The 11,810-nt window shown below is 49.5% G+C and overlaps 1 protein-coding gene across 1 annotated transcript; it reads left to right on the top strand.

The window, feature by feature from the left end:
- Positions 1–1,908: 1,908 nt before the first annotated feature.
- Positions 1,909–11,133, top strand: TNFRSF13C (TNF receptor superfamily member 13C). Its single transcript, XM_067558955.1, has 3 exons — positions 1,909–2,038; positions 2,657–2,857; positions 10,811–11,133. The coding sequence occupies exons 1-3, from the start codon at positions 1,909–1,911 to the stop codon at positions 11,131–11,133; spliced, it is 654 nt and encodes a 217-aa protein (XP_067415056.1).
- Positions 11,134–11,810: the final 677 nt, after the last annotated feature.

Raw genomic sequence — 11,810 nt, 5'->3', positions numbered from 1 at the left:
ATGTTCTCTTTCCTATTAATTATGGAGCTTTATTTAGCATGGTGTGAGGGGTAAGGCTGGGAATAAGTGGATGAAAGTGATCAAAGAGAAATCTAGAGTGAATCTCATGAAATATTTAAGATCTATTCAACCACAAGTCTCCCAAAGGAAGTGGTGAAGCCCCATCCTTGGGATCATTTAAAACAGGACTGGACAAAACAATGAAGAATATGCTGTAGGGAAGAGAGGGAGGGTTGGGAGCAGTAGACAAGATGGGTCTTCACTGATTTCTTTCATCTCCAGGGTTTAGGATTCTCCAAACAACAATGCTCCTGCTGTGAAACAACTATCCATGCTGAAGTTGCTTTGGTTGGAGGAGAAGAGAATAGCTGTTGATGATACAGAAGAGTTAATGTGTTATGTGCATGATCCAAAGCGTACTTAAGTCAATAGGAGTCTTTCCATTGATTTCACTGGACTTTGAATCAGACATGGGTTCTTCTGGGACAATGGTTCTCAAACATCATTGCACCACAACCCCCTTCCAACAACAAAAATTACTACATGACCCTGGGCTGGGGGGGAGGGGCGGAGCCCAAGCCCCACCACCCCTTCAACTTCAGCCCCGGGCAGCCGGGCTCAGGCTTCAGCTTCAGCCCCAGGCCCCAGCAAGTCTAATGCTGGCCCTGGCGACCTCATTAAAATGGTGTCCCAGCCCACAGTTTGAGAACCGCTGCTCTATGACATAGGTTGCAGATGACATGAGTTTTGAGGATCTCAGTCTTACCCTAGCCAGCAGTTGCTTAAATCACAAATCCAGTTTGGCATGATTGGCTATTGCTGCTCCAGAGAAGGAGGAACAGAGGATGCTGCAGGTGCACTGGCAGAGCTGTGGGGAGAAGACCAAAACTGGCATGGCAAGAGGAGTTGCAAGTTCAAATTAACAGAAATGGAGGTGCTCTGGTACCCTGGAGAAATGCATAGGCAGATTAGCAGCAAAAAGGAAGCAAAAAAAAATAATTTGTTTAACATGACCAAATACAACACTGAGGATTATTCCACCATGTTCAGACACACCTGCGGCTCAGAAGATCAGAACTACGTGGGGGGTGCAGGGAGGTGTTTGTTAAGCACAGACCCATGAGGAGAGTTCTAGTTTTGCTGATACTTGTGCTGAGAAATGGAGTCATAAACCCAGGAACCACAGCTCCGATCCCAACATGGGATCTCGCGTGCCGTAATTGGAAGCAAACAAGCCCTGGATAGGAAAAGGAATCCCTTCAAAGTGAGATAAAGAAGGGAGAATGGCAGAAAGAGAACAGGGTGCAGCTGAGGCCTTCAAACCAAAACCAAAGTGGCGGTGAAAGAGATTAGATGTAGTGAGTGAAAAGGGAAGCGAAACGACAAGAGGGATGGGGCTACTGGGCAGTGACTGAGAAAGAGTTTTAAGTGTGGCTTTCACTTACTTGGATTCCTTCTACAAAGCAATGCTCCTCCCTGGAGGATAGACTGCATGATGGACTAGTGGTTGGCTCTGGTGTGGCAGGAGGCAGGATATTGGACTAGAAGGACAACTAGTCAGATCGGGTGTGGTGGTTCCCGTGGGATATGGAGGAGGTAGGCGGCCAGGCTGGGGGAGGGAGATGGGCTGAGGGGGTGTTGCATGGGCAGGCAAGGGGAGGGGAACGGGCTGAGGGTGGAGGCGTTGCGGGGGCAGGCCTGGCTGATGCCTTCAATACGTTTCTTCTCCTCCATCTGTTAAAAGGCTGCCCTGGAGGAAGTGCAGAGAGCAGGAGACCCCAAGGGACAGACACTGCTTGACAGACCGTATCTCCCTCTGACACAGGCCCTGGGGATCTGTGAATACACACTTGGGCAACATTTGTCTAACTCTCCATTCAGTAAAGTAATTTGGAATCTGACTCGGACATGCCGCGGGGAAGCTCAGACAGACGCACAGATGCGCACCCTCCCTGCCTCTATCGCCAGTGCTTCGACATCTTGACTCAGGGATGTGTGAGCTGCACAGAACTGCATGGAGCCGTCGAGGAGGAGACAAGTAAGAGGAGAACGGCAGCTTGTGTTCCCTGGTGGAGGATCAGGCCCCCATTGGAGGGAAAGATTCCCGGGCCTGCAGAAATGAGAGACAGAAGGGGAATGGGGCCCTTACCCAGGGACGGAGAATTAAGAGAGGCAGAGGAGTTTCATTCCAAGCGGAGTGGGGAAAAGAAAAAGGGTGGAGTGGGACAACCACCTGCAGCCAGGGAAGGGGAGGAGGGAGTGACAGAAAGATGAATGTGACCCCAACAGCTAGGGAAAGAGATAGAGATCTCAGCCCACCACAGCGATGGAAAAGACAGGCTATATGAGAGGTGCCCCACCCACACTACGGATAAGATGAGGACCCTTTAGTAGAGAGAAGGTGGGGGACTTGAACTATCACTTCACTGTGTAAGAGGGGGCAGAATAGGCAGATGTTGCGAATTACAATTGGCGAGGGAGTTTGCCCCACATGTGATGAAAATGTTGGGATTATCCACTGTGTTTAAACTCCCCAACCCCGGAGCACAAAGCTGAGACCACCCAAAGTACTGTGGGTGGCATTGCTGTCCTCAGGTCTGCACAGTAGCTCCCCTCAGGCTGACCATTGCCTACCTTGCTTTGTTTCTCTCCGCAGCATACCACACTAGTGTGGCCCCCGCTTCAACCCAAGCATCAGCACCTACTAAAGTGGACCTGCCTGGCCCAGGTTTGATCTTTGGGATCCCGGCTTTAGTAGGGCTAGTCCTGGCACTGGTTGCACTCTGGGGATTGCTGACCTGTAAAGTGAGGAAGCGGTGGAGGAGGAAGAGTGGGAGACCTGATGAAAAGTCCAAGGGTAGGTGTCTTTGTTTCATAGATTTTAAGGGCAGAAGGGATCATTGGATCATCTAGTCTGACTCCATACCACAGGCCATAGAATTTCACCCAGTGATTTCTTCATCAAGCCCCACCACATGTAGCTGAACTTGAGCACACCTTTTTGCTAGACATTTAGGCTTGATTTTAAGACTAAGTGATGGAGAATTTACCACATCACTTGATAATGTGTTCCAATTATCAATCGCCTAAAAGAGTGTGTCTTATTTCCAGTTTGGACTCTACCGACTTCAACTTCCAGCCACTGGCTCTCATTATGCCTTTTTCTGCTAGATTAAAGAGTCCTCTAGCATCAGATACCTTCTTCCTCTGTAGGCACTCCAGGCCGTGATTAAATCAGCTCTTAACCCTCTCTTCTATAAACTAAAATGATTGAGCTCCTTTAGTGTTTTTAAGGCAGCAAGGCCTTCCAGGGCTCCAAGTGAGATGAGATAGGCCAAAATACTGTCCCAGCTCTTCTCCAGAGGCCCCACTAGCTTCTGCCAAAGCTCTCAAGAAAAACAAAATGGAGTGAAATTCTCCAAGTGGCCTCACCTCAGCTCCATTTGAGCACATGAAGCTTTATGGACATAAACACTTGCCCCACTCCTGGCTTAATTTTAGTGTGTCCATCTGTACACATAGGTGATAGATGCTCACAGTGGTTGTACAAATGAATACAATGCACAAAACACATTTGCTTGCAGGCTAAAGAGCACAACTGTTTGGGGGAAAAGTTCTGTAGTAATGCAGTAGGGCTCTACAGGATTTAGTCCAAAAACCTACATCGCTGAACAGAGAATGAGATCCCTTTTATAGGTTTTTTTAGTTGCTTTGAAGAATTTGGCAGCAGAGCTATAGTTCTCTATTATATTTTATAAGCTGGTTTATAACATCTGTAAAGAAGCTACCATTTTCTATTCAATCCCGTGGAATTTTTCCACAAGCTAGAAAGGTACACCCAATTGTTCATGCTTGCAAAGTTGTGCTTGTAATACTTAAATAATAATTAAATGGCAAAAAGTTCATTAACACAGATGATTGCCTGGTGATAGCTCATGCCAGTCCAGAACATAGAACTCAGCAAAACTCAAACTTCTGAAAACCCCAAAATATAGAGTTATGGTAAACACCCACACTTCCTTAATTCTGTCCCCTTGGAGCTGGCAATAGCCACTGGGAACTATCTGCATGCAATCCAGCTGCATTCACTGTGCTAGGTGGAGCCGTACTAAATGGTGAAGGAATAAATTGGAGCAACTTGGAAGAGCTGTGATTGTGATATGAAGAGACCTGGGTCTGAGTCCCCCCGTATGTGTGATTAAAGGAAAAAGATGCATATGTACCTTGAGGATCCATTCAGCATCATTTCAGCACAGCATTGCATAGGTCATGTCAGTAGCAGGACACTGGTATCTTCTTGCCCTGGGTATCATTAGGAGTGAGGCGAGATATGAGAGCTGTTGGTGGATTTAATGATGGGTAGGGAAAAGTCTGGGTTTGCATGGTCTCCTGTGTGCAAGTGTGAAGGAGTTGTAGAAGGGTATGGAGTGGTTGTTAAATTTTACAAGTGTGGTATTTGGTCAGGGGAGTAGGCTCCAGGTTTGAGCACAGGGCAGATGCAGGTAGCACCTGTCCGTTACAGTAAAAAGTCAGAGCACAAATGTGTGTGTGTTATGGTTGTATTGCGGCATTACTCAAACAGGGCAGAGATAAGATTGTGTGAGCATTTACCTTAACTCTATTTCCTGGTTTTCTCAAGTCTGAGTTTTGCTGAACTCAACAATTTGGAAGGGCACGCGCTATCACCACACAACCTTAACTCTGGGGTAACATTTTTTTCCCATTTAATTTCCTAGATTTTTAAACAGAAAGAGAAATGTGTGTTGGTAGGAGTAGTGGCCATTTAGACAGGTGTCGGTCTCACCTAAGTTTGCAGTTGATATGCTACTGTGGCTAGGTAATAATCAAAGGACCTAGCTTTTATCTAGTGCTTTTCATCAGTAGCTCTCAGAGAACTTCACATCATTATCCCTATTTTACAGATGGGAAACTGATTTGCCCAAGGTCACCCAGCAGGCAGAGCTAGGAGCAGTCTAAGCGCAGTGGTGTTCCCACTAGCCCAGTGGTTTTCAACCTTTTTGGGTCAGGATCCATTTGTAAATGTTTATGGCTTGTCGCAACCCAGTAAATAGTCTGGCGGTGGAGGACCTGGGGTGGTTTTGGTCAGGTCCTGCCCTCCAAGGGGGTTGGGGTGAGTGCCAGGCAGGACCCATAGTGGCATTTTCTGGGCTGTTTGGCTGGTTGATCTTTGCTTTCTGCTCCAGGCCGCGCAACCCCCGGGGTTGCAGCACAGCTCAGGTTTGGTCCCACCCCCCTGACTGGACCAAATTTGTGTGAGTGGAGTTGTGACCTGGTTCATGGGTTTGCAGTGCCACTCACTCAGATTTGGCCTACCCAGACTCCTGTCATCATGACGGCTGGGCCAAGCCTGAGGGGCGCTGGGACCCCAGAGGTTGCAGTGCCTGGAGCAGGGGGGCGAGCCCAGCCAGCCCCAATGGACAGGAGCTGCCACGTGACCTTCTGAAACACTCTGGTGACCCAGTTTTGGGTCCCAGCTCATGGGTTGAGAAACCCTGGACTAGGCCACCTGGTTGCTATGTGATTTCTCAGTGCTCCTCCCTCCTCCTGCACACTGTGTTACAGTGGAACAGGGATAACATTTGCCATGTGTGGCTGCTAACAGGGCTGGTGAGAGAAATCTCATCCATGGTCTATGTCCCAAAACCTTGACAGTTTTACTGCATGATTGTTACAGTAACTAAGCGTGGGACAGCAGACTGGTCTGTGTCTCCTTCTCTGCCTCCCAGCTAGGGTTGCCAACCCTCCAGGATTGTCTTGGTGTCTCCAGGAATTAAAGATTAATCTTCAGTTAAAGATTATGCCATGTGATGAAAGCTCTAGGAATACGTCCAACTCAAATTGTCCACTCTACACTCAACCCCTTCTTATCCCATTACACCATTAACAGGGAAGAAGTTGCTCCTTGCTGTCTCCCACCATAGGCTATGCACATGTGTCACAGCAGAGGGCCGCACACACTGAGCTGGGCCCCTCACTCCCAGCTGGGACTCCTGCCCCAGCCATGCCCTAGGCCTAGCCAGTCTGCCCCTGCCTTCTCCCCCCTGCCCCCACTCTGGCCAACCCTCCACCCCACAGAGAGGTGATGTGTTTCTTAACTATTCATTTTCTGGATTTCAGCTGTTTAAATCTGTTACCCTCATTCTCCCCATCCCAGTCACAGGGAGAGGGGCTCAGACCCTCACAGGATCAGGATCCCCCAAATCCCAGGACCCACAGCAGGCAGGGAGAGGGGCAGGGCTCCCTCAGATCCCAGCACACATACAGAAGGGGAGAATTCAGGGCTGACAGGCCCCCTCACCCCAACTTCCTCCACTACTCCCTATTGCTGCTGTCTTTCCCCCCCCATTACACTTCCCCATTGATGCCCCTCCCAATAATACCCCCATCCGTCACTGCAGACCCAATGCCCCCATCCCCCGTCCCCATTACCACCTACTCTCCCACCCCTCCTCCACCGCTTCCCTCCCCTCCCAGGGAGTATTTGCATTTATAATTTATTTGCTTTTCAAATATAGTTTCATCACCTCCTGAATATTCTGCTGTACTCAGATCACATTGCTTCAAAAACATAACAAAACTTGAGAGGCAGATTTTCCCCACATGTTTACTGTTTAGTCTCAGATTTCTGCTCAGGGTAGGTTTCAAACTTCAAAGTTGCAGGCTCAGAGAGTTGTCAAGTAGTCCATTCATCTTACTCAGATGTTCTCAGATGAAAGAGAATACTCAGTAGGGATGAATACAGCCTGAAACATAGTTCTCAGACACGTGAACTGCTCCATGGCAATAGATGTTCCCTTTCCCCCTGCCAGGGAGTTTCTGGTATGTATCAAGCATACCCATTCTCAGCAGTGTGTTTAGGAACATGCTCCAAGCATGCCTGTTCTAAGCTCCCTGCATACTGACTCATGGGGGGAGAAGAGGGGTTTAGACCCTTCAACAGAGGGCCCCCCAGCACCTGGCTTACATGGGGGATAAGACCACCATAGATGGGTAGGACGCCCGCTCCCAGATCCTGGCACACAGAGTGGTAAGGGGCAGGTCTAAGACACCACTGGGAGGCAGGAAGCACCAAATCCCAGCTCACATGGGGGTCTCAGACTCCTACCCCTCCCCCCATATCCTGGCACACATACAAAGAAAGAAAGAATGTGGGGCTGACAGGAGTCTGTGCCCCTATTCTCCCACAAACTCCGTGCTGGTTCCCCCCATGCCCTCTTCCCAGTGTCCCTCCCTCAAACCCCCAAGCCCTCACCTTCCCTTTCATTCATCCCCTTCCCTCAGTGCAGCCCCCAAACCCTCTCACCCCATTCACCTCACTCCTCCACCTCCTATAATGCCACTCCCCTGCCAGCAAGCATTTATGTGTCTAATGTTTTTATTCCTATCAAAAATATATCAGTTACATTCCCCCAAAATAAAAGAAAACCGTGACAGACAGATTTCAGCAATTCACCTCCCAACCTTTCCCAGATTTCAGCCCAGTGTAGGGCCTAAACTGACACAGGCTGGGTGCGTGTGTGAAGAAGAGCTCTGTGTAAGTTCGAAAGCTCATCTCTCTCATCAACAGAAGCTGCTCCAATAAAAGATGTTACCTCTCCCTCCTTGTCTCTCTCATGGGCTGGGTGGGTCATCTTCAAAGGTTTACTGTTTATCCCTTTTGACTATCCAGTGAAACTTTGAAGGCTACCAATCCTGTGAACGCCTCTGTCTGCATGCTCAGTGTAATCGGTTAGGCTCAGGGACAAACCCAGGAGATGTGGGACAAGTCTAACAGGAAAAGCAAAATCTGTTTAAAACAACATTTTAATTTGACTTCCTTCAAAGGGCTAATGGGTGCCACGCTCTCTGTTGGGGTAACCCAAACATTGGAGACCCTGGTGAGATGATGTGAGCCCTGGTTTGATCTCTATCCATGAGAAAAAAGTTGCCAGAATCTCTCAACTTTAAGAAAAGCTGTTTTTCTGGGGCTGTATCTTGGGAACACTTGGCTCAAATGGCTGTGAATTTGGGTAACTAACAGAACCCTGTGGCCCCATGATGCACACCAGATTTCAAGGCAATCTGTGTAACTATGTAGAATTTAAAGCACTTAGAAGAGTCGAGCTTTAAACAGACTATAGCAGAACTGTTGCACTTCCCTCCCTTCCATACCAGCCACAAAGGGTCTGTTCTCCCTAATTGAAAGCCAGGGCTGCCTTCATCCTTCAAGGGTCATGCTCCCTAATCGAAAGGCAGAGCCACTGTTGGGTTAGGTGTGGCCACATCTCTTTTCTCATGGGAGCTTGTGCCTCCGCCCTGACTCAACCCCACCCTCTCTTCTCAGTCAGAAACCGTCATGCATAATTTCATGTCTCTCTGAGCACGTCAGAGGTTTCCGGGGAGGGGGTAAGATGTGCTTTCCTGTTCTTTTCACCCTTCTGCTTCTAAAGTTTCTGAGCAGCAGGGGTGGGGGGAAGAAGGGGGAAATTCCCTATGAATGTCATAGTGAAGCCATCCCTGGGGGCAGCTGCCCACCGATGCAGCTTCATGACTGTGCCAGCTGACTCGGCTTTGACTCTTTAAGTGCAAGTTAGCCCGAGCCTGAATATCTAAACCGCAGCAGAATAGCTCCTTAGCCCAAGCCCCATCATCCCAAAGTGGGTTTTTAATTACAGTGTAGACATATCCATTAGGACTCGTCTGCCCTGGAGAGATCAGTCAGGGTAAAGTAATTGATTGTTCCACCACCATATTGGTATGGATTGGTGGAAGGTTTGCTCTTGTGTCCACACTCAGGCTGCCTTAAACTGGTTCAGCTTTGACAGATGACAGCTCCCTCAGTTGGGGAAGTCTCTTAGTGTGATGGCTGATGGTCCCATTTCACCCCTTCATCAAAACCCCCATTAGTAGGAGGGGTCACACACCTTGTAGCTTGTGTAGACCGAGCTCATTTCACCTACCAGGGGCTCCCTTACATCCCTCCATTCCCCCCTCAAACTCCCAGTGTGCCACCTTCCCATCCCCCTCTGTTTCAGGTACTCCCTGCAACTCCCCTTAACCTGCCCCCTGTTAGGGGCTATGTGTGCCCCATTTGCCCTCGTGCTGTCTCCCCTCATCCACCAGAGGTTCTGTGTGCCCCCATGGCCCCTTTTCCCTCCCCCCAAAGCAGGGTCCCCCCTCTCCCTGCCACGCCAGGGGCTCTGTTTCCCCCCATTTCTCCCTCTTCCCACAGCAAGCTCCATTCTGCACACCATGCCAGGGGCTCTGTGTGTCTCCTCCCTCTTCTCTCCCTCCACAAAGCACCTGTCTTCCCTCCCTCATCCACTGGAAGGGAGGGTTGGATGGCAGTGCCCTCTCTCCCTCAGCTGGAGCAGCTTTGAGGAGGCAGGACATTAGGAAGGAGGAAGGGATGAATGAAGCTTCCTTTTCTCTCCTCTCCCTCTGGCTACCCCTGCTGGCTGACGATCCACGCCACAGGGGAGCAATTATGTCTCTTCTGTATTCAGGGTGTCGGGATGTTAAATTCTGTTGGGAGGATGAGCAGGGGTCTTGTTCTGCTGCAAGATGGTAGTGGGGGCTATCAAGAGGTGACAGAAGCTCCAAGTGTTCCCCATTGTCCCTCATTTGATGTTCTGATCATCCCCAGAATCGATAGGGCTCTGGCCACTGCGGCCCTGAACATTCCCTGACATGTTGGCCTTGTTCAGATGTGGTGTTCAGAAGCTATTGTGTCACAAGTAAACAAACCAAGAAATGCTGTTGTGAAATGCCTTGTGAACTCAGCCTACTGCCCTTCCCCCAGAAATGTTCTCCACGGCCCCACCTACTTTCCCCCCTTTCCACTCTTCCCCCAAATGCACCCTCCCTGCTCTGCAGATCCTATGCCAGCAACCCAACTGGGTATATTGCTAGCTGAAACGGCAATCTCTGTCCCTGCATAGTCTCCCACAGTAGCTCCTCCCCTCCGACATGCTCCCCTGTGCCCCTCAGTGATGCCCCAGAGGTTTGCAGCCAGCAGAGCTAGTAGCTAGAGCTAGTAGCTAGGGCAGAGGCTTTCTCTGCATTAGAGAAGGCAGCATAGCTCACAGAGCGCCAGCTGTGCCAGTGTGATGTGTCCACAGTGGCATATAACTGATTGAGCCTGCCCTAATCCAGGCTAGCTCAGTTCAAAACTTTGGGGTAAGTTACCTCAAGTGCTGCCTGCTCAGCAGTCGCGTGACTCTCTTCTGAGCATGGCTGCAAGGTGTTCTTCAACAGGTTGGGAGGGGAACAGTCAGTGTGATGTGGCTAATGCAGACATGGTTCCAAGGAGGCGGGATGGGGAGGAAAGGCAGAACTCCAGCTTGGCACGCATCTCCCATTTGTCACTGGAAGCACAAGAATAGTTTGGCAGCTGGAGTGAAGGTTGAGGTGCTTGTCTTGAGGGTGGGGAGGGGATCTGATAGCTGAATGGTTGTTGGGGCCACCTGCTCATAATAGGGGGAGGGCCCACTGGTGACATCCACTGGCCCTTTAATCCTCTCCTGGCAGCACCCCACCTCCATCTTGCATGTGCTCCTGTTGGGTGATGCCATGGCAAGTAGCTCTGTGCCCTGAGTTATATAGACCCACCCTGCCCTATAGCTTGTGCATTAATAATCAGAACAATGAGAGTTCTGTGGCACCCACGAAAGCTTATGCCCAAATAAATGTGTTAGTCTTTAAGGTGCCACAGGACTCTCGCTGTTTTGCTAAAAACAGACTAACATGGCTACCCCTCTGGAACTCATCAACATGCAAATTATTAATCAGGTTTTTTTTTTCCCTGTAGAAAACTTGCATTGTGTTGTTTCCTGTGAAAGCCAGGCTTGGAAGGGACCGAAGCTGCCAGAAGAAGATCTCGTAATGGCCACCTGTCCACACCTGAATGGCGCCCTGAAGCATGCTGGGTCAGCAGGAAGAGGAGATTTCTCAAAGAGGAAGCTAGTCTTCCAAGGTGGGGCAGGAAGTGATGTCATTGAGCTCTCAGCTCTATCTGCCGGCAATGAAGAACGTGACCATGGCTTTCCACTACCGGCAACTGAGTTAGGGGCCACTGTCCTGGTGACCACAAAAACTATTCAGAAGAACGGTACCACTGAGGAGAGACCATGACAGCTGGCAAAATGGGGATGGCACTAGCTGGTTGCCCACTGACGGTGACAAAATCCCTTCATTTGCATGGATAAGATGTTGCGTGGAAAGGACTTGAATCAGAACTTGACTTTTGCCTTAAGCGAGGTCAGCCTCCTATGCCTTTTGCCTTTTATATTTCCTTTCACATGCCAAGAAGTCCCTTTTATGCCTCTAACCAGTGCAGGAAACCTGAGTCAATTGTATTGTCCCTGGTCCATGAGGTCTGTAGCTGGAGAAGCTAGGGCAGATATGGCATATGAGGAAAAGTGATTGTTCAGAGCCAACATACCAGTTTGCATGATTGCTGTGCCACCAGGCACTGGTGGACTAGCAACCATATTTTAAAGGGGGTGTGTCGTGTTGTGTGGGGGTGGAGAGAGAGTCCTGGGAAAAGTGAGTGACTGGGGAAGTGGATGGGGTAAAAAGGAAGAATGCAGAGTGAAAGTTTAAATGGAAGGTGGGAGGTTCTTTGGGGCCTGATCTTGCACAATTGAAATCAATGCAAGTTTTGCCATTCGCTTCAATGGGAACGGGGTTGGGCCCTTAGTGCTGGCCCAGTCCTACATTCTGTGGGGCCCTGTGTAAAGCAGCATAGGCTGGACCCCATCCAGCTTCTGTTCAATTTATGATCAAGTCCTCCAAGCTTCTGACAGCCT

This window comes from Emydura macquarii, unplaced genomic scaffold (assembly GCF_026122565.2).
Source record: "Emydura macquarii macquarii isolate MOO-44397 ecotype Brisbane River unplaced genomic scaffold, CSIRO-AGI_Emac_v2 contig_2205, whole genome shotgun sequence".
Classification (NCBI taxonomy): Eukaryota; Metazoa; Chordata; order Testudines; family Chelidae; genus Emydura; species Emydura macquarii.
The sequence above is the reverse complement of the archived record's forward strand: the minus strand, read 5'-3'. Positions and strand labels throughout refer to the sequence as shown.